This window comes from Pangasianodon hypophthalmus, chromosome 9 (genome assembly GCF_027358585.1).
Source record: "Pangasianodon hypophthalmus isolate fPanHyp1 chromosome 9, fPanHyp1.pri, whole genome shotgun sequence".
Lineage (NCBI taxonomy): Eukaryota > Metazoa > Chordata > Actinopteri > Siluriformes > Pangasiidae > Pangasianodon > Pangasianodon hypophthalmus.
The window spans coordinates 23,435,874-23,460,075 of NC_069718.1; the positions used below are offsets into that span (position 1 = coordinate 23,435,874).

General features: G+C 36.4%; 1 protein-coding gene across 3 annotated transcripts; it reads left to right on the forward strand.

Annotated features, from left to right (window-relative positions):
* Positions 1 to 22,478, forward strand: LOC113529801 (von Willebrand factor A domain-containing protein 5A). 3 transcript variants are annotated; one of them, XM_053236637.1, is made up of 22 exons: positions 67 to 153; positions 298 to 368; positions 589 to 3,129; positions 4,058 to 4,260; positions 4,713 to 4,935; positions 6,189 to 6,355; positions 8,314 to 8,428; positions 9,673 to 9,848; positions 9,994 to 10,082; positions 10,388 to 10,532; positions 12,518 to 12,597; positions 14,427 to 14,541; positions 14,917 to 15,066; positions 15,337 to 15,446; positions 16,012 to 16,229; positions 16,383 to 16,412; positions 17,198 to 17,236; positions 18,918 to 18,950; positions 19,212 to 19,223; positions 21,176 to 21,315; positions 21,760 to 21,883; positions 22,146 to 22,478. In XM_053236637.1, the coding sequence occupies exons 4-22, from the start codon at positions 4,177 to 4,179 to the stop codon at positions 22,223 to 22,225; spliced, it is 2,130 nt and encodes a 709-aa protein (XP_053092612.1). In that variant the 5' UTR covers positions 67 to 153; positions 298 to 368; positions 589 to 3,129; positions 4,058 to 4,176; the 3' UTR covers positions 22,226 to 22,478. The 3 variants fall into 3 exon arrangements, with proteins under 3 accessions (XP_026775070.2, XP_053092613.1, XP_053092612.1); XM_026919269.3 differs by lacking the exon at positions 589 to 3,129 and having other exon boundaries at positions 1 to 153; XM_053236638.1 differs by lacking the exons at positions 589 to 3,129; positions 19,212 to 19,223; positions 21,760 to 21,883; positions 22,146 to 22,478 and having other exon boundaries at positions 1 to 153; positions 21,176 to 21,298.
* Positions 22,479 to 24,202: the final 1,724 nt, after the last annotated feature.

The window sequence follows — 24,202 nt, forward strand, 5'->3', positions numbered from 1 at the left end:
CCTTTAAGACTAGAGTAGAGGAAATCTGGGGGGCGTGGCCTAATCCCTTACCCCTCTAAACCGCCCCTGACTTCCGCTGATAGAAATACAGTCACTAACAGCCAAAATTCCGCTTTACTGCTTTGGTTTAACCCTGTGTGCTGACCGCAAACTGTAAGACATACTTCTCTTTTTTTTTTCTCTCTAACGTTCATTCCAGCGTTAACGATTATCTGTGTTTTGTGTGTGTGTGTGTGTGTGCGTGTGTGTGTCTGAGATTGAATTTAATTTCGCACTGATAAACTGTCATATCACCAGTGTGTTAGGATTCCTACAAAAGCAGAGCAAAATGGTGGACTGTGGCCTGTTAACACACAACAGGGAGCCAGGTAAGCTTCAGAAATGTTGTCTTTATTTCTAGACTTTTTCCATCTCTTTAAAAAACTTCATTCTCACTCACTCACTCATTATTATTATTAATATTATTATTATTATTATTAGTAGTAGTAGTAGTAGTAGTAGTAGTATTGTACACTCCTTTTAACTTTTGATGCCTTTGGTTGCTTAATGTTTGTGTTGTTTTCAACAAGATTGTTCAATTTTCCTCAGCTGTAAATGAGAAATACACTTAGCCCAGTGAGTCTGCGTCGCTTTACACTGAACAGCGGATTGGTGAGGTGTGGCTGGATTTGGGAAGTGTCCAGTCATGCATGACACTGAGCTTCCCAGCACAACCCCGCAGAGATGACCAGTGACTGTATCTGTGAATCATCGGTCACCATATATAAAAAAGGGCCAAGCCCAAAATAGTGAAATATTTAGCTTTTAATGGTCTTAACAACAAATCATTGGCAAGGAAATGAGCAAAAATTAAACAAATAGATAAAGGAAGTTATTATGGGAAGCTTTTCCCTTTGATTTCTTTAAATGTTTAAGTCTTGTGGCCCTTGATGGTGTGACAGATAACCAAATAATGACTAATCTTTTAAGGGAAAAAAAATCCCAGAAAATATTTTTGGAACATTTTGTACACACAGACGTGTGTTAGTTTGAATTTGACATCACACATTTGAATCATTATCATGATTTTACCTTTGCATACAAGAAGACTGTATAAGTGAATTTCCCTGTTTCTAGCTTTTCCCCAAACAAACAGTTTACTGCAGCAAAAGGAAACCAGCAAATGGTGGCACAGGAGCTCTCAGGAATAATTTTCTGAACAATGATTTGTTGTATGTCTTGGCCCATTTGAAATAAAAATAAAAATGAACACAGCGCTCTCCTCCACCCTCAATACCATGACTGAGGCGAGACCCTTGAGAAAGGCACCGAACCCCCAACTGCTCCCCGGGTGCCGCAGCCAAAAAAGAAGGCTGCCCACTGCTCCGGGTGTGTGTTCACTACTGTGTGCATGCACTTGGATGGGTTAAATGCAGAGCACAAATTCCGAGTATGGGTCATCATACTTGGCCACACGTCACATCACTTCACCTCACTTTATTTATTTTTTTGCCCGGTGTATACAGTCACTGGATGAGACCCAAAGCCACTATTTATTTGTTATGCGCATAAAATCACGTGGTCCTGCACGGTTTTATCCTAGGTAGTTTTAAGCTAGACATTTACTATATGCTTGATTGAGAATATGAGATAGGTCTGAAGCAGTTAAATTTCTCTCTAAAGTCACTTTTATATTTGAATTTTCCTTTTTAATTTTATTTTCCTTTTCATATTTTAATTTTAAACAACATAATTAGATTCATTTAGAATGAAAAATTGTTTAGTATTTCCATTTTACTCTACATACTTCCATTGTATTTTTATCATGTTATAGCTATAAAAGTCTTATAGCTATAAAAGTATCCTTTGGTCATATATTTATGAATAAGAATGTATGAATGCTTTTTGAGTGTAGTCTGAGATACAGCACATAAATTTCGACTTCCCTGATCATCCCCAACATCTAACATGCTAACATATTTAATCCTCACATTAGATTATTATTATTGTCAGATGACTAGGTCTATAGTATATAGGCCTGTCACCATTCGTCTCTCTCTCTCTCTCTCTCTCTCTCTCTCTCTCGAGTTGAGATGAATGCAGTCGTAGTTAAGGCTTTTATTAAAGAGGCAGTCAGACAAATCCAAAATGTGAATCAGGGTCAAAAACAGGAAACAGGCAGTAGTCAGGCGATGAGCAAACAGAGTACTCAGGGCTAAGGCTAAACACGAGAATCAGGAGGCTAGTGAAAGTCAGGTAACCAGAACATCAAACACGAAAACAGAAAGGCTTGGTACACACAGGTGGAGATATACACACTGATTATGGGCAAACTGAACACAGCTGAGAATAATCATGACACATAAGGGAGATAACCAGTGACAGGGCATGGGTGGAGTTAGGACATGAATCAAAACAAAAACACACGTGGCAGAATAAACAAAGACATGACAACACGGAAGTGCTGCCGGTGCCTAAGTGCGCTGAGAGCTTCTACACTCGGCACGAGGGGGGAAATGCCTGACAGAGAGATGAACGTTAAAGGTTCAAGGTTCTTTATTTGTCATATACATATTACATACATGTATGTATATATAATACAAACTGGTAGGAAAGCGCTTCACAGTACAGATGGTTAATGATCCAATAAGTACCGCGAAAGCAACCCAAGAGCTTGGAAATGAAATGTTCTTAAATTGCTGAGTCAGTCACCTGACCTCAACCCAACTGAGCACGCTTTTCACTAACTGAAGACAAAACTGAAGGCAGAGAGACCTTTTTTACTCTGTAAAAAAATGGCTGGAATTCCTAAACTGTTAATACACTATTTTTGTTAAACCCCTTGAATTATAGCTGAAAGTTTCTTTCAGTCACATCCTGATTGCTTCATTTCAAATCCACTGTGGTGATGTACAGCGGCAAAATTACAAAATTGTGTCACTATGTATGTGTGTGTATGTATATACATATGTACGCTTTGTGAATGAGGAGATAATGGCATAAAAATTTAAGCAGATATTTTTCCTTTTATTTAGTGATGACACTCATGTATAAGTGATATTAGAGTGCTTCACGACACCATCTACAGGTTAACTACTGACCCTTTCAAGATGGAACAGAAAATCCAAATAAGAAAATCCAAATAAGCTGGTGAATAAGAAGCCTTGTGAATTAATTGAGATGATAATTATGAGAAAATAATATAAGATAATAATTATTAAGAGGTGATACTTCTTAACACTGTTGGAAAAACAACCGTGACTACAAATTTTAACGAATGACAATGAGCATATCCTATTATAAACATATCACATGGATTATCATCATACGTGAGTCTCTGTCTCATCACCTAAGGAAAAAGTCACTTACCAGAGTCTGGTCAATTTTTCACTCCACTAACCTCTGTCTGCTAACATCAGTAAGGAAATAATCACTGATTCATTGTTGGCAAACTTTCTTTTATTAATGTCTTTTATCAGGCCATTTAAAAATTTTAAAACTTTATCATCTGTATAATGTGTAAGCAGTCTTCTCTTTTGATGATGACACAACAGCACAGATCGTCATGGACATTTTGAGAAATAGTATCTGATTAAAAACTGGATTATTTCTGTTTCGCCACAGTGCAGTGTATAACTAGCAAATTGCGAGCAAATTACGCTTAGTTTTCAAGGTTTTGGATATTTTTAGGCAGACTGACTGCATTTACCACTGGGATTTTTAACAAAAGTTAAGTGACCCAGTGATAGTTACATTGAAAACGTAATAGAAACATAGAAACTGAGGAAATGTAAAACAGGAAACCACAAAAAGACAAATTCTCAAAGATATTACATTGCGTCCAAGAATGATTTCTACATCGGCCTTAAACCATAAACTAAGCATTTGAAGACCTTAAATTAAAAATTATATATTAAGAAATTTTAAAGACTTTTTAAAGATCTGGGGCAACCCCGACTGCATGTGCTTGTATCTTATATTAACTGAATCTTCTCACACCTGCTGTGGATAATCTTTCATGAAAAACTCCAGATGTGATATAAAGCTTAATTTCTGCAATTTTGTGTTTCCTGCTCAGTTCCCCTGAAGCACATCGAGGTGGATCTGCAGGTTCAGGGGCATGTTGCGGCAGTGACCTCCACTCTGCAGTATGTAAATGAGGAAGAGCACCCCCTGGAGGCTGTGTTTGTCTTCCCCATGCCTTCAGGAGCTGCTCTCTGCCAATTCAGCGCCAAGATTGGAGACCAGGAGATAGTGGCTGAGGTGCAGGAGAAACAGGAGGTGAGTGAAACAGTTCCGACATCAACCCCTGACAGTTTTTGTAAACAATCCTGACCTATTCAGTGTTTAATCACAGTACACCCCTCACAACATAGTGGATGGTATCAACATTTTTGTACTTATTACTGTGTGTCTGAATAATGAGTACTTTTGGTAATGTTATTGTTTTTAGTTATTATGCTTGTGATAAATATAGATAATTCTGTTGCTTTTTGGATATTGATATGGAACAGTTACCATAACTGATGCTGAGCTTTCCTGAAAGTGATTATCTAATGATCTTACTTGCAGTATCCTGTAGACTGGTTAACATGAATGTTAGTGCAGCAATAAAGGACTAACCACATCATTACCTGTCTTCTAAGTAATAAAAATTAAGTAGGCATATGCCTACTATTCATCACACAGTGAGAAAATGTGGCCTTAACCCATGTACTTTACTTCTGTGTCAGGCGCGGGAGCAGTACGATGATGCACTGAGTTCAGGTGAACAGGCCTTTCTGCTGGAGGAGAGTGAGGAGTCTGCGGACGTGTTCAAGCTGAGTGTGGGCTCTCTGCCCCCAGGCCAGAGCGCTGCCATCACCTTCATCTATATCACCGAGCTGAGTGTAGAGGCTGACCATTCACTGCGTTTCTGCCTGCCTACAGTGCTCAACCCCCGCTACACACCAGCCGGTATTAAACACACACATCCACATCCAGCACGCACTGTCACATACAGTGGATAGAAAATGAATACACACCCATTTAAAATTTGAACATTTTGTTGTGTCAGGTTCTATAAGCTTGATGGATGACCCAAACAGCACAGCATACCACATGAATGCAGTGAATTCATTTTAATTTTAAAAAAGAAAGCATTTAATTGACAGATCTGAAAGTTCCTCATTTCTTAACTATTATGCTTCCAATACCATGCTTCACATTCGGAATGGTGTTGTTTGGGTGATGGGGTGTGTTGATATTCATCCAAAAAAGTTCCACTTTTTTGGTTTTCGTCTGACCATGAAGCCTTCTGCCAGTTTGTTGTTGGATACCTCATGTGTCTTTGTGCAAACTTCATACGGCACTCCAAATGGACTTTTTTGAGAAGTGCCCCCCAGATTTATGGAATATATGTTTTCCTCTGTTGGCCAGGTCTTTCAAATTTGCCATTTGGTTTCTGGTGGCTTCTCTGATCATGTCTTTTTTCCTAGTCAACTAGTTTTGATGGATGCCCAGATTTTGGCAGACTGTGGGTGGTGCCATGCAACTTTCCACTTTTTTATGATGGACCTAACAGTGCTCCAGGGTATTTTCAAAGTCTTGGACTTTTTTTATATTCCTCACCTGATGTGTACCTTTCCACAACTTTGTCACGGAGTTGTTTTGGGAGGTCTTTGGAGTCCATGGTGCTGGCTTTGTGAGGATATGCAATTGAAACATGAAGGGCCATGGTAAACAACTTTTTTCTTTCGAGCTATATAAGTGAAATCTTTGACACCACACAGGTAATGAAATAAATAAATGACTTTGTGACCTTGAAATTGGTTTTTCCTGAGATTGTTTAAGGGATGTTACAGTAAAACGGTTATTTACTTATCAAACCAAGATATTGTATTTTTAATGTTAGAAATGTTTGATTGTTAGCTTTTTACTTTGACATTGTTAAGAGCTGTGTGTAGATTATCTAGAAAAAATAGATTAGTTCTGTTATAATTCCAGTTTATAAGCCAAAAAATGTAAAAAAAAAAAAAAAATAGTTAAAGCATGTATATTCATTTTTTATCCACTGTACTTAACACACATTACTGAAAAATATCTGACATACCACCGTGTCACTTATTTATCTCAATATAAGGAATCATGCTAAACAAACATGCATTCAGCTGAAAGTGTAATCATTCTGGTAAATAAATCCTATAATCTGGTTTCTGTATCATTTTCAGGTACAAGTGCTGGTATAGTGTCAGAGATAACATCTAGTTCCACTGGCATTCCCTACTCTCTCTCATTTACTGCACACATAACCTCTCCAAATCCCATCACTAAAGTGGAGTCCAAATGTCCTCTAGAGCCCTTGATGTTTCTCAACACAGACCAGACAAAGGCAAAGGTATGTTTATGTATGTGTGTGTGTGTGTGTGTGTGTGTGTGTGTGTGTGTGTGTGTAAGACGGAGAGAGAGAGCAGAGGGCACATGTATAAAATAAATGTAGAATTTTTTTCTTATCCTAAAAATGTTGACCTATCTGTCCATGTGGAGTTTTCAATGACTTGCCAGTAGGGGTGTAACAATTATTATGGTATCAAAAGCTGTACTAAGGTCAAGCAACACAAGCAAGGAAACACAGCCCTGATCAGAGGCCAGTAGTAGGTAATTTACCACTTTAACCAGTGCTGTCTCAGTACTATGTGAGGACCAAATCCTTACTGAAAGCTTTCATGAATGTTATTCCTATGCGGTATCCTATGTGCTACAACATTGTCTATGATCTTGGAGATAAATGAGAGGTTTGATATTGGCCTATAGTTAGGTGGCTGACAAGGGTCAAGGTCAGGTTTTTAATCAGGATTTGATAAATGCTAGTTTCAATGATTTAGGTACGTAGCCAGTGCTAAGAAAGGAACTGATTTTTTTTCAAGTTTATTTAGTTCAAATTACTGAAATAAGATCTCACCATCTGTCACTACATGCAACCATCGGGTAGTCTTGCACAACAAAATATCCTTCTCACCTCACATTGCTAAACTGACTTGGTCATAGAGATTTCTCTTTTACAACCTCAGGAGGATCTGGACATTTCTATCCACAAAGGCCACTCAGATGCTTGTTCAATCTCTTGTCATTTTGAGACTGGAACTTGCTCCCTGCAGGTCTTCCCCCGCATGCTATCTGACCCTTGCAACTGATCCAGAATGCAGCTGCATGTCTTATTTTTAGCCTCCACACGTTCTCCCACACCACTCTATTGCGATGCTGATAATTACCTACTAAACCAAAAAATGTCTACCTTTAAGAACCTTTCACACCCATGCTATACCATGCTTCCTTCAAGCCTATTGCATGGCTTGACTGGATAAACGATCTCTCAAGGTACAAGTAAGGCTCTTCTCTGTCCTGGAAACCAAGTGGTGGACAGAACTCCCCCTGGCTGGCTTCAGACAAAGACTAAAGACCTACCTCTTCACCAAGCACATTGAAAAGCCAAGACTACAGTTTCAGACAATGTTTTATGTGTTTGTGTAATGCAATCTCACAATATTATGTATAGAAAAATACAAGTTAATCTAAGAATATTAATCTGATCTTGACTGGACAGAATTTAGACACACGCACACTTCGGTCTCAGACAGGTCCCACAATTCGTAATGCATGTCAGACCAGAATCCAAGCCATTAAGTTCAAGAGACTCTCTGTGATCAAATCTGTCTTAATCTGTGGAGAGGTAGATAAGGGCAAGAGTATAAAATCATTTCTAAAGCTATGAATTTTCCCAGGAGCACAGTGGGCTCCATCATTTTGGAATAAAAGAAGGTTGGAACTAGGAATTTTGTAAGTTTCAGCCAGTGAGTTGTGTAACCCCTTCAGTGTTGTAGCTGGACTCCTGGACACTTCTCTGACCATTGCCTTTCTTGCCTGAGCAGTTAGTTTGACCTAATCTTGGTAGGGTCTGGGTTGTGCCATACTTTTCTACTTTGTTCTAATATATTTTACAGTGCTCCAAGAAGGTTCAAAGCTTTGCTGATGTTTTAATAATCATATTCATCTTTTTTCCTCCTAAAAACTCCATCTTTTGGTCTTTATGACAGCAGGATTGTGCTGGTCTGCCATTTTAGCTGTGACACCTCCCAAAATCAGAGAGTTTTATTGTGCAAGCATACAATTGGACACAGGTGGAGTTAAAAATTAACACAGGTGTACTCTGTTTAACATATTTAGTGTGAACTTAATTAAACACTATTTCTAATTTTGATTGCTAAAGGAGGGTGAATACCTATCAATTGCAGATTTTGTATTATGTAAATCATTCTGAGGACAGAATTGTGTGTGTGTGTTTGTATGTGTGTTTAGGTAAGCCTTTGTGCAGATCATAAGTTTAACCGAGATGTTGAGCTGTATCTATATTATCAGAATCCCCATCAGCTCACCGCTATAGTGGAGGCTGGAGCTCCCACGGCACAGCCAGGTACGATTTCATCTGTTTATTAAAATGAAATCTACTCAAAACTCAAAGTTTTACAACCACAATAGGAATTAAACAAACAAAAAGTTTTTTCAAAATGTTGATTTTCAGTTGGATTTACATCAGGGCTTTGAATAGACCACTCCAGAACTTCCATCTTGTTTCTAGAAAGCCACTCCATGGTAGCTTTGGCCTTATGCCTGAGGTCATTGTCCTGTTGAAATATGAATTTCTGACCGATTTTCAGGGGTTTTGCAATTTTCATCATGTTCTTCCTCAGAATGTCCCTGTACTTGGCTCCATTCATCCTCCCCTCAGTCTTGAAAATATCCCCAGTTCCTGCAGATCAGAAACCTCCCCACAACATTATGCTTGTTGGTGTTGTTTTTGTGATGGGCCATATTATCATTCATACCTAAAAGTTCTACGTTGGTTTCATCTGATCACAAAACCTTCCACCAATTTGTTGCAGGATCCTTCGGGTGTCTTTGTGCAAACTTTAATCGGGACCCCAGATAGCTTTTTTGAGAAATGGCTTTGTTGCCACCCTCTCATGCAGGCCAGATGTGTGTAATATCTTTGATATTGTTGCACATGTTTTCTTCTGTTGGCCATAAAATCCTGTAGACCTTTCAAAGTAGTGCCATGCACTTTCCACTTCCTAATGATGGACATAATGCACCAGGGTGTCTTTAAAGCCTTAAAAATCTTTTTATATTCCACACCTGATGTGCACCTTTCCATGGCTTCGTCACAGAGTTGTTTTTGGAGGTCTTTGGAGCCCATGCTGCTGCCTTTATGGGGCTTTGCACTTGAAAACTGAAGAATTTTAATAAACAGCAGTTTTTATTCAAGCTATGAAGTAAATTGCTGTGATTCCACACAGATGTTGAAAATATTGAGACTGTGTGACCTCGAACCAATTGGTTATTTCTGAATTATAGTAAAGGGGGTGTATATTTATCAAAACATGATATCGTAGTTGCTCATTTTTACATAATGTTATAAATGTTTTATTGTTAGCATTTCACTTGTTAAGTGTTGTGTGTAGATTAGCTAGAAAAAAAACTGATTTATTCTATTTTAATTAAAGATTTTAGACCACCGCAATATGAAAATAATTAAAGAGTGTGTATTCATTTTCTATCCACTATCTTTTGAATAGTACAAATTTAACAAAATGGAAAGGTCTTAGTTTCTTCTTTAGTTGCTTTCTTACACTTCTGTTTATTTATTTCTCCTATTAGGATCTCTCATGGGAGACCCTGTGGTCATGGTCAGTTTCTATCCAGAGTTTCCTGAGTCAGTGATGTCCTCTGTGTCGTCGTGTGGTGAGTTTGTGTTTGTTATGGACAGATCTGGCAGTATGAGCGACATGATGTATAATGGGCCAGATGCACAAAAACGCATTGAATGTGCCAGGGTAAGACTCAACACTTAACTGATCCATAGCTATTTTTCTTTTTTCATCATAGCAACTTTCCTATTTAAAAATGAAAATATATTTTCATATGAATTTAGATTGAATAGAAAATTAATACTGACTATGTGAATAATGATGTGTTTAGGACACTCTGCTCCTGCTGCTGAAGAGTCTCCCTGTGGGCTGTTTCTTCAACATCTATGGCTTTGGCTCTGACTATGAATCTTTCTTCCCGTGAGTAACCCTCACATGAACCAGGGAATATGGAGTATTTCTGTCTCTCAGTTTATTAATCAGACACAAGAATGGATGAAATAAGATGAAATGATACAGACGTGAATGAATTAATGTGTGCAAGTTGCCCTACTGACATTTCATGCAAGATGTAATTCTGCCTCACGCCCAGTATTCCTGGGATAGGCTGACCCTGGCCAGGATAAAGCAGTTACTAAAAATGAATGAGTGTGAGTGATAAAGGGCTGGTTAGATGTGCTGTGTCACAGCTTTGTTGTGTTTGCTGTGTGATTCCCTGGTTTTAGAAAAAGTGTGCAGTACACTCAGGACACTATGGAGCAGGCTGTGAAGAAGGTAAAGGAGATGCGAGCAGACATGGGGGGTACAGAGATTCTGCGACCTCTGGAACACATTTACACACAGGATTGCATCCCCAACCATCCAAGACAGGTAACATTATTCTCCATCCAAAGCTGCAATGATTTATCAATGACAAGCTGACCTTCATTTTTATATTTACCTGTTTAGCATTTCCAGTTTAGATTTATATCTCAAGTCAAGTCTAGTAGATTTTTATTGTTGTCTGATCCAGGGTAATAATTTAAGTGTAAGATAAAATGTGTGCAAAACTACAGTTAATCTAAAATGACAAGTGCAATGTGAAAAATAATAGACAAGTAATAATTGTGTAAAGCTGTGCATAATGATGAAAATTGCTTGTAAACCATTATAAATAACAGCTCATGCAGGTCTAGCAATATATAAAGGTCAGTAAGTACAGTTCAGAAAATAATATGCATTTTTTCACTAGTAGAGAAGTGAAATCTCATACATACACCTTACACACTGAAGTATGTATTAGATAGGGTAGGTACTCAAAAAGAGTAAGCCATGACAAATTATGAATTACTCCTCTGAAACTGTAATGGGATTATGATATCTATTACATTCTGAACAAAAGTTTTTATATTACTTAGTACTTTACTTTTTAGTTACTCTTGGAAACCCATAAAAACACTTGAAAACTCAAGTTGTTAGGAGCACACATTTTTTTTTTTGTTTTTTTTTACAGGGAAAAGTAATAAGATTACAGAATGTGTTACTCATAGGCTCAGCCTCAGAAACACAACCTTCAAGATCTTGAAGATAGTATTCAAATATGACATTAAGTAAAACTAAATTTCACTTCTGTGTTTATGCATTTCTGTGCACTTGTTCCCCGGTGTCCTTTTGAGTACCATAGCACAGTGAGCTTTTCGGATCCCTATACACTATATGTATAGTGTACACTAAAATACACTGTATTGACTATCCTGCAAAACGTTAATAAAGTACTTTGTACTTTGGAATAGTTAATAAAGTACTTTGTACTAGTCGGTTAGTGGTGAGTAAACAAAATAATCTTGCATGTTTGCTGACAGACAGTGGGGAAAAGGTCTGTGGTTAGTCATTATTAGTATATTAGTATTATTATATGCCATAGTAGCCAAATTAGCTCTTTCTGTATAAGTAGATGGTTATTAGTCATGTTTATCAAGGAATTGTACCAGACACTGGCTGCAGTCCATTCTGAAGTGATCAGCATTCTGCCCTACTGTCTCCCCTTTCAAGTCTCCCCTGTCAAGTCACTTATACCACAGAGCAGTTCTTGAATCTGATTGGTCAGAAGATGTGTATTATTTTTGTGTAACAGCATGGCTTGGGACTTCCTTATAATCTAATAAATGGATTAGTAAAGAAAACTTTATAATTAAAGTTTGTTAGGACACATTTAATTACCATTTGTGGAAGGGCTGTCAGGTGTCTGTGCTCTGAAACAGTGGCTCTTTCCCAGTTTTTAGTTTCTCAGTAAAAAGACAAACTGAAGTTTTTGAGAAAGAGGGAGAGAGAGAGAGAGATGCTGTTGCTGAGGGAAAGACTGTTTATCGTGGCTATAATTTACATTATAGCCCCCATCCCTGTGTGGTATATTTTCATGTAACAGCTTGGTCTGTTGTGTATTTTTCCTTACATAATCACTGACACTGATGTAAATCAGAATAAGTATAACAATTCAATAATAAACAAATGGACTGGCAATGGCAATTTGACTTTCTTTTTTTCATGACGTAATGATAAAAATATGAAACTTACATCAAAGAGCTTATTTGCAGTATCACTACTTTTTACATTTTAACAATAGAATACTAGAAAACTAAATTTTAACAATACAAAAAATCTCAGAAGCATAATGTCCATTGGTTATTCTCTTCGAAAATGAGTGTTGAAGCAAATGATTTTCATCACTTCAGTTCTATAGCAAATGCTGGAGGTCTGGACTGTGTCCCCCAACTTCACAGTGATGTTCCAGTGCAGTGTCAACACATAAGTCTGTTGTTTATTTTTTACTTATTAATTATTTCCCTGGATGTTTTCCAATTTCTTTCTCTTTTCAGCTGTTCATATTTACAGATGGTGAAGTAGGAAACACCAAAGATGTTCTTCACTGTGTGAGAAGAAATGCTGATTTTCACAGGCACGTGCTCTTTAAATCTTTAAGTATTCATTATGTATACCTTTTATTACATAAAACTGAGTAATTGAAAAGATAAATATAGTGTTTAAATTTAAAAAAGTATTTGCACTAAGGAGTAAGCTGGTTTAAAAGAACAATCCTGTATATAAATATATATATAATATACAATTCAGAAAATATTCAGGCCCCTTTATATTTTTCACATTTTGTTATGTTGCAGCCTTATGCTAAAATGCTTTCACATAAATCTACACTCCATACCCCATAATGACAAACCAAAAACTAGATTTGTGATAAGTTTGTAAATTTATTAAAAAGAAAAAAAATTAAATACCACACTGACGTAAGTATTCAGACCCTTTGCTATGACACTTGAAATTTAGCTCAAGTGCATTTCTCTGCATCATCTTTGAGATGTTTCTTCACTTTGCTTGGAGTTCACCTGTGGCAAATTCAATTGATTGGACATGATTTGGAAAGGCACACACCTGTCTATATACGGTGTAACAGCTGAAAATGCATATCAGAGCAAAAACCAAGCCATGAAGTCAAAGGAACTGTCTGCAGAGCTCAGAGAAAGGATTGTGTCGAGGAACAGATCTGGGGAAGGCTACAAACAATTTCTGCTGAAATTTTCAAGAAAACATTCCCAACACAATTATACCACCTCCAACAGACACAAGGTTGGGTCCATGGATTCATGCTGTTGGTGCCAAATTCTGACCCTACCATCTGTGTGCCTCAGTAGAAATCGAGATTCATCAGACCAGGCTACGTTTTTCTAGTCTTCAGCTGTCCAGTGTTGGTGAGCCTGTGCCCACTGCAGCCTCAGCTTTCTGTTCCTGGCTGACAGAAGTGGAACCCGACGTGGTCTTCTGCTGTTGTAGCCCATCTGCCTGAAGGTTCGACATGTTGTGTGTTCTGAGGTGCTTTTCTGCTCACCACAATTGTACAGAGTGGTTGTCTGAGTTACTGTAGCCTTTCTGTCAGCTCCAGCCTTTCTGTCAGCTAGTCCGGCCATTCCCCATTGACCTCTCTCATCAACAAGGCATTTCTGTCCACAAAACTACCGCTTAGTGGGTGTTTTTTTCTTGATTGCACCATTCTGAGTAAATGGTGACTGTGAGTAATGATGTGTCTATTGTGAGTGAAAATCCCAGGAGACCAGCGATTATACAAATACTCAAATCAGCCTGTCTGGCACCAGCGATCATACCGTGGTCAAAATCACTGAGATCACATTTTTTCCCCATTCTGATGGTTGATGTGAACATAAGTGTGTGCGTGCGCGTGTGTGTGTGTGTGTGTGTGTGAGAGAGAGAGAGAGAGAGAGAGAGAGAGCATCTTCTGGTGTCACTCCTGTTTGTTGCATAGGAGAGTTCAGTAGTTATCATTTCTATAGTAACAACTTGCTCTCAGGGACTTGTATGGCAGATGTCCATATTATTCAACCCTAACAGTAGATGGATTTTAAAATAGAAAAAAAATTGTTATTTAACAAAGTAAACTGTGTAACACTTGCTATGGTGAATCTTTCTGTAAGCAGAACATTTATTTAAAATTTTGAAAGGAGACTCTGCTAGTGCTATTTAACTGTCAGAGATAAAACTGAAACTTAAAGTTTTCTGCCGTGTTTTTTTTCTTATCAGTTTTAAGATAGAGAAAGGTTTCACATCGTAGCCACATCACACCACCTCATGGTTAATTATTTCTTTCATGCATAACTGTGTTTTATTCTTTACTTAGTGTGTTTCAGAGTTTTCTTCTGATAAATTTCTATATCTAGAAGGCTCATAAGGGATTCATAATCCACCCCTTTGTTTAAACAGATGCTTCTCATTTGGGATTGGTGAAGGTGCAAGTTCTGCACTCATTACAGGATTGGCTGAGAACAGCTCTGGCCACGCCCAGTTCATCACAGGAGCTGAGCGCATGCAGGCCAAAGTAAGACTGGGTTCTTCTCACACAGCAACAAAGAAACGACAGAAATAAGTGGGATTTATACCACAATGTAATGGTGTCAAATAGTGGATCACTTCTCACCTTAGTATTCACAATTCAAATTATTGTTATTTATATACAGTATAAGCAGTCATTTACAGTATGTACAGCAGATAATTATACCTGTCCTAATATCTCTCCTTTTCCATTGACAAAAAATAGGAAGCTTTATTGGGAACTATTTCTAAGCCTAGTGGAAGGAAAAATGTTTCCATGCATATTAAAAGTACTGTTGCTCCAGCTGTGTCATTCATACATTCCTTCTACATTTTCTACACTTATTATGGAACATTATTTGTCTTTAATCCCCAATGCTAGGTAATGCAGTCTCTCCGCTATGCTTTACAACCAGCAGTGATTGATATCACTGAGGATTGGAGTGGTGTGTCTTTCACCCCTCTGAGCCCCCCGATTAAAACACTTTTCCATGGTCAAAGAGCACTGATTTATGCCCAGCTGAAAGGAGAGGTAAGAGCTTTGTCACACTGTCTTACAGAAAACCTTTTTTTCAGATTCTAAATCTGAACGTACTGTGTGCAAATTATTTTGCATGCTTTTCCTCAACTCCATATTATATCACATATCAGTCCATGAATTTTATTTTACAAATTTCATAGTGGAAAAAGCACAACATGAGTGAGGTAAATTTTGACTTAAACTTAAAGTTTGAATTGCTAGTCTCTTACAAGGAAATGACTGGGTCTATTCATAATCACCAGTCTCTTTCTCTCTCCCTAGGAGTGTCAGAAACCAGACGCTAAGGGGAAAATATCAGTGAGGTATCGCCTAGGAGATCAAGATGTCTCAAACACTGTCAACTTCTCACTGAAGCCTGCTGAGAATAGCGGGTAACTGCTACAAGTACTGTTTAAAAGTTTCCTCTTTTTAAACTTCTCTTCTCTGATTATGATGTGTGTGTAATCATATAAAAAACCCTGACTGTGTGGCTTTAGCTGTCATATCTTTCACTGTCACAAATATCAGCTTACAGTACTTAATATTAGTTAAAGCTACTATATCTGTTAGTATCCATAGATAGTGAACCAGCTAGCAGATTATGAAGGATGTGAGTCATTCAGGGTATTTTGAAATGAAATGAGTAGTATTTAGTCAAGGCATTTAGGTTTGAGATATTAACTTAAAGATGTTTATCCTCCAAGAAAAGTGGGAACTGATAAATCCCAAACAGAAGCACCTCATATTGCTAATGACACATGATTAAGATTACACCATAAATCTTAATTAAATAAGTCATCCTGATTATCATGATAGAATAGCAGTTACAGTAATTTGTTTTAATTGTTACTCATTCAGCTTTTTGTGTGTGTATGTGTGTGTGTGTGTTTGTGTGTGTGTGTGTGTGTGTGTGTTTGTGTGTGTGTGTGTGTGTGTGTGTGTGTGTTGTTTGTGCAGACTGGCCATCCACAGGCTGGGCGCTCGCTCTCTGATCCGCTCTCTGGAAAGGGACGAGCAGGATGATAGAGCTGATAAAGAGGCTCTGAAGGCCAGAGTGGTGGAACTGAGTAAGCAGTCTGGAGTGAGCAGCTCACACACAGCCTTCATAGCTGTCCATAAGGGCAGCGGACAAGCTGTGAAAGGACCAATGATGCCAAGGAGAATTCATGCTGATTGTCAGTATTATTTTCACTGAGTCCTTTTACTCAACCTGTCAGCTAATAATATGAGAATTATTATGATTAGTATTCATGGATTTAATGCTTTTATGCATAAACACATCAAGCACATGTACAATCTAACATGCTGTTTTGTTTGTTTATCTTCAGTGATGCTGGGATGTTCACTAAGGTCTTTCCGTAAGTAACTGTACACAGGAGTTTGTAAATACTTCTTCATCATGAGACTATTACTGTGTTGTATTTCCTTCATGAAATGTGGTGAGACTTGTGTTGATGGTACAGTTTGTAAAGATGGGTAAAGATGATGTGGTGCATTGTATCATGCACATGATATGACCTTGATTTAAGCATACAAAATCCTCATATTATGTTATTTTATGTTCATTTTTATTCACAAACTAACTAGTGACCATTCAACTACTTTATAAATAGACATCACATGATTTTATTTTTAACTCTGTCATGTAATTATATACTGTATATGTGATCAGTGCACTGAATCATTACTAGCATAATCATCTTATTAGCTTGTTTCAGCTGGTCATTATCTTAAATGCTTCCAGGCATTCTGTGTAGTCATTATACATATGCAGAAATGTAATGTAAATGTGAAAAAACCTAAATAAGATGTGCCTTTGAGAATTGTAATATGATTTTTTGGCATATTGCCTACATCTAAAAGCTAGTTTGCAGTATAAAACAGTGCCACACATATCGCATCCGGAGCACATGGAGACTCTAACCTCCTTGTTTGTTCTGGCATAATAGCCGCGCCCATGCCACTGACTCTTTGCATTGGGTTCTTAAATGCAAATTGCAAATGAGAGTTTCTAAATACTTGACTTCATTTCTACAAAACTAATCCTTCAATAAGAATATTACAGTTATTGTGCTTTTCTGAATGTACATATTGTAGAAAGTACATAAATAATCTAACAACCTGTTTGTTTACCTCTGTACAGACCTGTGTAGAGCTTCACCATTTGACATTTTCTTGCCCCGTAAGTCACTTACATTACACTAAACACGTGTTGTCAAACATTCGACTAATTATGTGCTTTCTTTCATCCATGAAATGAGCCTACTTTTGGGACTTTTAAAAACAGTTTAAAAGAAACCAAGACAATAATTTATAACATGATGAATGATCAGATCGAGAAGCCTGTCTGTAATCAGTTACTTAATAAATGACAAAGGCTTAGAAAATAAAATAAAATAAAAAAGTTAAAATAACCGGTTGCATAAGTGTGCACACCCTTTTATAACTGGGGATGTGGCTGTGTTCAGAATGAACCAATCACATTCAATCTCATGCTCAAAAGTAATTATCAAACAGTTGTCATCAATGAAATTATTCTGATTAACCCCAAATAAAGACAAGCTGTTCCTGTAGGATTTTCTTCACATCTTCTTGCATTCATCTGACAGCTGTAGCCCTGGTCTGCAAAGAGCTGGCAAAGCTTGTACAGGGTCTCACTGTCGAAAGGAATCAATCAGGAGAGGAGTATAAAAGAATTTCCAAAACATTAGCTGTACCATGGAACACTGTGAAGGCCATCATTAACAAGTGGAGAAAATAGAGAACCACAGTGACATTACCAAGAACAAGGACATACCTCTAAAATTTACAAAAAGGCAAGACAAAAAACATACCAGGGAGGCTGCTAAGAGACCAACAGCAACATTAAAGGAGCTGAAGGAATATCTGACAAGTACTGATTACTCATGTGACAACAATCTCTCATCTTGTGCATGTGACAACAATCTCTCATCTTCTTCACATCTGGGCTATGGGGTAGGGTGGATAGACAGAAGCCCTTTCTCACAAAAAAGCTCAACTAAATCACCCAAACCATGTGGCAGAATGTGTTATGGTCTGATGAGACCAATTCCAAAAGTTATAATAATTCCATAATTCCAAAAGATATGTTTGGCACAAAAAAAGACACATTACAAAAGAACACCATACCCACGGTGAAGCATGGTGGTGGCAGCATCATGCTTTAGGGCTTCTTTTCTTCTGCCAGAACTGCGGGTTTCATCAAGGTGGAGGGAATCATGAATAGCTACAAATACCGGTCAATTTTAGTGCAAAACTTTCAGGAATTTCACCTTTCAGTACGACAATGACCCAAAGCATACATCCAAATCAACAAAAGAATGGCTTATTTTTTAAATATTGCCATGTCAGGATGTGACATGCTGATAGACTCTTACCCAAAAAGACGGAGTGGTGTAATAAAATCAAAAGGTGCTTCAACAAAGTATTAGTTTAGGGGTATGCACACTTATGCAACTAGGTTATTGTAATTTTTTTTATTTTACTTTTATTCCCGTTAAAAGTTTCTGATTTATCTTGGTTTAATTTTTTTCATCACGAAAAACCTGCCATTTTAACAGGTATTTGTAGACTTTTTATATCCATTGTAATTAAGCAGTGTAATGTTGAAATGCTAGAAACTAAGGTAAATTAAATGCAATTGTTTCATTTGGTCACGTGTAATATTATGACTTCATTGAAATTATGCACAAATGTACATTAAAAAAAAAATCATACTAAAAAGCTACAATACCTAAGAAAATGTAATAGCTGCATAACAGAATGAGGCAGTGATGCAAGTGTCATATCCAGAGCACATGGAGAATCTAACCTTTTTTTGTCACTCTGTTTCATCACAATAGGTGTGCCTAAATGGATGAAATGCTTTAGTTTCTGTAAGTTACTGAACATTATATTTTCTAAATATCTATTATTGAACATGAAGGTAATGTCATATTTTCTTTCCGTGACTGTAATTGTTTACTTACAAATGAGAATTAATTGTTTTTTTTTTGTACCACTGAACATCCCAACTAGATGTATTTTAAGAAACATGTTCCATTTTTTAAAAAATCTAAATCTTATAAAAATATTTCTAAACATATTATTAACATATTTTCTTTTTTAAATCTGACCTTCACAACATTGTCTTACAGCAAAGGCAAATAGTAAGTATGCACTATTATTTTATTTTATTATATTATATTTATTTATTTTGCTTAGACTTGGGTTCAATAGAATAAAAGATGTTGTTGGTCAGAATATCTGAAGTTGATAAATCATCTGTTATATATATTTTTATAACTGCTAAAATAACTGCTAAGATAGAACTGTACCTTATTCCAAAGTGTGGCATGAACTAGCAGTTGTCACCACTAAAGACAATGTCTCCAGCTTCATTTAAAGAAACATTTTATATATTTATATAGCTGTTTTTAATTATTGGCTACTTCAAAGATGGATATAATAATTTGTTCCAGTTCTTTTTTTCTCTGTAACTACATACAGTATACATGTATGTCCAAGGTATAATGCATTAATGCTATGTATATCTGTTTAGTGCTCCAAATATGCCCCTGAAAGTGCTGGAAAACTTATTTTCCTTTGCACCTACCTGTAGTATTTTCTAACAATAGCCTAATTTAATGTTAATAAACGCAGTCTTTCTTTTTTCTGTAAGCTGTTTCTGTCCTATCTGTCCGCTCAACATTGAGGAACATGCTATAATTTTTTGTTTCCTTTATTTATGTCAACTTACTGTTGTTCATGGATTGAACATTTGTTAGTGCACTTGTATTTAAGTAACATTTACAGTGAGAGAAAATAAGAATTTGGACAATGTTGTCCATGTTAGTTAATATACTTTCAGTGCATGTTGTATAGCCACTTCAAATTTAGACAAATAATATCTTTTGTGCTTATAAATATGAACAAAAAGTATTCATAAGTATAAAAGATTTTTAAAAACAAAAACAAAAATTAAACTTAATTTAAATTAAAATTTAAAAGAGAAGCCAGTAGTCACACAAAAAAGAAAAGCAAGGAACTGCAATCATCATTTCTACACCTCACAGAAAACTCCTTTGCTAAAAGCAAAGGATTAGAACTATTGCAAAGCATTAGAACTATATACCTGTGAAGTGAAACAAAAATAGAATGAAGGGAAAGAAGGGTTGATGTATGATCTCAAGATCACCATGCCAACAGTGAAGTACAGATGTGGGAGTATCATAATATGGGGCTGCGTCTCTGGGTCTCTGGTACTGGGGCATTACACGTGTCAGGCGACAGAGTCGGAGACAGACGCAAATGCAGTTTACAGTTTTATTAAATAAACTAGCAAACAGATCCAAAACATGAAGCAAAGACACAGGCAGATAGTCAGGCGATCAGCAAACAACAATACTAGGGCAAATCCAAAAACCAGGTAGCAAGACAAGATCAAAAACCAGAATATCAAAACACAGAAAACAAGGCTTGCTAAGTTCTGGTAGAAGCCCTGAGTGTTACTTCGCCAAGAACAAAGCAAAAGAAAGGGCAAACTGAAAACAGGTGAAAGTAATCATGACATGCTAGGGAGACAACCAATGACAAGACATGAGGAGACAAGACATGAACCAAATTACAATGCACGTGGAAACATAAACAAACACTTGACAACACAGAAATGGGCATCGTATCACTGAGAGCTGCAGCATGCAGCACTTGGCACGAGGGGGAAATACGTGACAACACGTCATCGAAAAATGTATGGAGCGATGTACTGGGACATATTAAAGGAAAATTTAATCTTATCGGCCAAGACAACAATAGTTCAAGAATGCCTTGTGTGGCCTAGCCAATCTCCTGGTTTGAATCCAGTTGAAAGTTTAGGGAGGATTTATTTCCCCTCAGAGTAAAAACCATGAAACATAACAATGAACAATTTTAACATTACTTATTTATTAATGCTGAAGTTCATGGCTTATTAATGTTATTTAATGCAGTACTGTTACCTTACTATATATACTATGTATATGTAAATAATATATTGTGTTTATATTAATGAACCTTTCTCTTTTTTATTACTAGTTATTAGTAAGATCTATGTGTTTGTATGTCTATACTTGTATCTCTGTAGAAACTCCTGAGGCTCCAAAGGACCTGTTGCTGCAGCTCATCTCCCTCCAGAAGGCTTCAGGTTGCTGGGAAATGAAGTCTAAACTTGCAGAGGTGTTTGGGAGGACAGAAAAAAAGCTGATGAAGAAGATTCCTGCACAGGTTAATATACATTAAATATGTCTGAGTAACATCATGCATGACGCCAATGAAAATTTACCCTTAGAAAAATTATTTTTTTATTTATTAATACCTAATAATAATTACTTAAATTTATTTACATTAATTATTTACAATATAACATTTTTTAAAAATTATACCTTTCAGGATATGAAATGGTGCTTTAGATGACAAATAAATATTCTTCCGTTTTCTAACACCAAAGTTTTCTTCCTGCCCCCAGCATTTTTATTAACTGATTTCCCTTATAATCTTACAGTAGTTAAAATTTGACATTTTAAAGTAAATAAAACACCAGTCTCCAAGCCTCAACTGCTCTAGCTATACTCTTGTATTCTGCATGATTGTTTAAGATGATCCTTATACACAGGTGGATTAATCCATCATTGGTGTGTATGTAAGTTTCTGATTTGGTTTTGTGTGCAGGTGAAGCCAGATGTCTGGGCTACACTTCTGGCACTGATTTGGTTACATGGCTTTAAGATTGATGCACAGGTTGAGTGGCAAATTTTGGCCATGAAAGCAGTGGCATGGATCCGCACTCAGAAAGGTAAAGAATACATTTCACCCTCTTTTTTTTTTTTTTTTTAAATCAGTCATTGCCTAAACTCTGGAATTAAATAAAACCCTGACTTTTTACTGCTGGAAAAATTCCACCTTCTGATTAAGCAGTTTTCTCATTAAAGGAAATGCCTAACCAGCACAACATAACCAAATTTAACACTAACATTTTTACATTGTCTTGCTGTCATGGCGATGATGATGATGATGATGATGATGATGAAGATGAAGTGTGTGTATGTGTGTTTCAGTGGTCAACCAGTCAGAGTGTGTACGAGTAGGTAACGTTCTATTGGGCTGTCAAGTTAAAGAAGACGCTCTTGGGCTCTGAAGTCTTGACCCTCTTACAGCATCCACACAAAAGCCTTGGCATCATTTCTTTACACTTTTTCTACACAAAAGAGCCTTATTTTTATCAGCATGTTTTTACATTTAAAGCAGTGTTATCAGTGGAATTATTAGTATGGCCATACAGCACTGGAAACTTGATTATAATGTAGCAATAAAATAAACAAATACATAAGCATTTTATACATATTTGGTTGTGAATTGCACAGGAAATAAAATATTTGTTTGTAAAATCTTTTCTTTAGTTCTGGTTTTATTTTGACAAGATCAGTGAGTCAGGTTTAATGCAGTCGTTGCTTGCTAAGGATTAATGTCCAGGTTATTATTATTATTATTATTTTGTCACCCATCAGTTCTCATGCATCAGCGCAAGAGTTGTTTACTATCTACCTTGTAAGAGATGCAATCAGCTGTACATCAGAGAAACCAGCAGGAGACTGGCTAATCATTATGTCGAGCACCTTCACACAATCAGAATAAAGGATTTCTCTCTTCTAGTGAGGAGACATTTCAACAGTGATGGACAACATTAAATACATCTCTGTTTGCATTGCTAGTTGTTGTTATGGGAGCAATGAATTGAGGATGTGTAAGGAGAAGGAGCTCATCTTCAGTCTTGGAACTCTGGAGCACCATGGAATGATTGTCATGTTTTGACAGTAAATAATACATTATCACATAAATATTACATTATTATTATTACATTATCTAACCCTTTATACAGCTTTAGAAGAACTTGCACTTTGCTTGCACAGCTGATAAAAGACTTTGGTCTGAAATGTCATGTCCTTAGAAACTTTCTATTTTGCTTGGCTTTTACTATATATGTCAGTGTTATTATATCTGTTAGCCAGATAATTTTGATTTATTTAAATCCCACATATGAAAGTGTTAATTATGAGACCTCTTTTATAGCTAGCTGATACATGCTGTTAGTTGGTAGTCAACTTAATAAAACTCATCTATGCAGTTGTTTTTGTAATATTCATTTATTCACTTCAAAATCAAAGGTCTTTTTTTACATAATGCTTCTGTTCTCTCTGTTTGATTTTTCAAGTAGCTTCCAACTGGCAGATTTAGGAGTAACTCCTATAAATGGGTGTGGTAATTCTAATATTAGGACTTGTTAGGATCATTTTTAATGATTATGAATAAAGAAATAAAATTAATTCATAAAGCATTTTAAATGCAAGTCCTAAAGCTGTGCAGTTGTGGGCAAAACATGTCATAAGTGTTATGTGTTACAATAAATCTTTTTTTTTTATATAACCTTTTATAACCTGTTTTGGTCTGTATGCAGCTGCCAAAAGTAAGTTTGATAAGCCTACTATATAAAATGGCAATTTACATTTCAAATTAGCAGGCTTACTGTATATCTACATGTACTGCCAGTCATAATATCTGTTATATTTAATTTGAATAATTATATTAGTCCCAATTTCAGATTCATGCTGTTCTCATCTGCTTTTAACATCATTATATTCGTGCCCAAAAAAAGGTAACTGAATTTTCCATTCCAAATAGCATCCTCAGTTTCAAATCCTAAAAACAGTGAAAATATCAGCCCATGATTCCATCTAGTGCTGTTTTTTTTTTTTTTTGCCAACAAATGTGCTTCATGCATTCTCTTAAATGCTTTGAACTGTTTAAAAATCCATTGTGTTTCTGCTTATGAAAAATTGTTCAATTTCTCACAAAAGGCATTTTTCAGAATATTACTCTAAAATAATTTTAAAACTGTAATTTTTATTTAGTTTGTCCCCCTGTAGGTTGTTTGAGCACTGAAGCCACACCAGTAGGTGGCAGTAGAGCACCAAGGTTCCCAGGGGACAAAAACAAAAAACCCAAAACAAAACAAAAAGGAAAAAAAAAAAAAAAAGAAAGAAAGAAAAGAAAATACACAAATTTAAGATGATAACAAGATCACAAGCTGAAATATGTATTTAAAAAAAGGCTTAAA

Excerpts from the sequence above, each read along its gene's own strand:
- LOC113529801 (XM_026919269.3), top strand. The coding sequence starts at position 329 with ATGGTGGACTGTGGCCTGTTAACACACAACAGGGAGCCAG. Across the intron at positions 10,533-12,517 it reads TCCCCAACCATCCAAGACAG|CTGTTCATATTTACAGATGG; the intron begins GTAACATTATTC and ends TTCTCTTTTCAG. Across the intron at positions 17,237-18,917 it reads ATTTGACATTTTCTTGCCCC|GTGTGCCTAAATGGATGAAA; the intron begins GTAAGTCACTTA and ends TCATCACAATAG.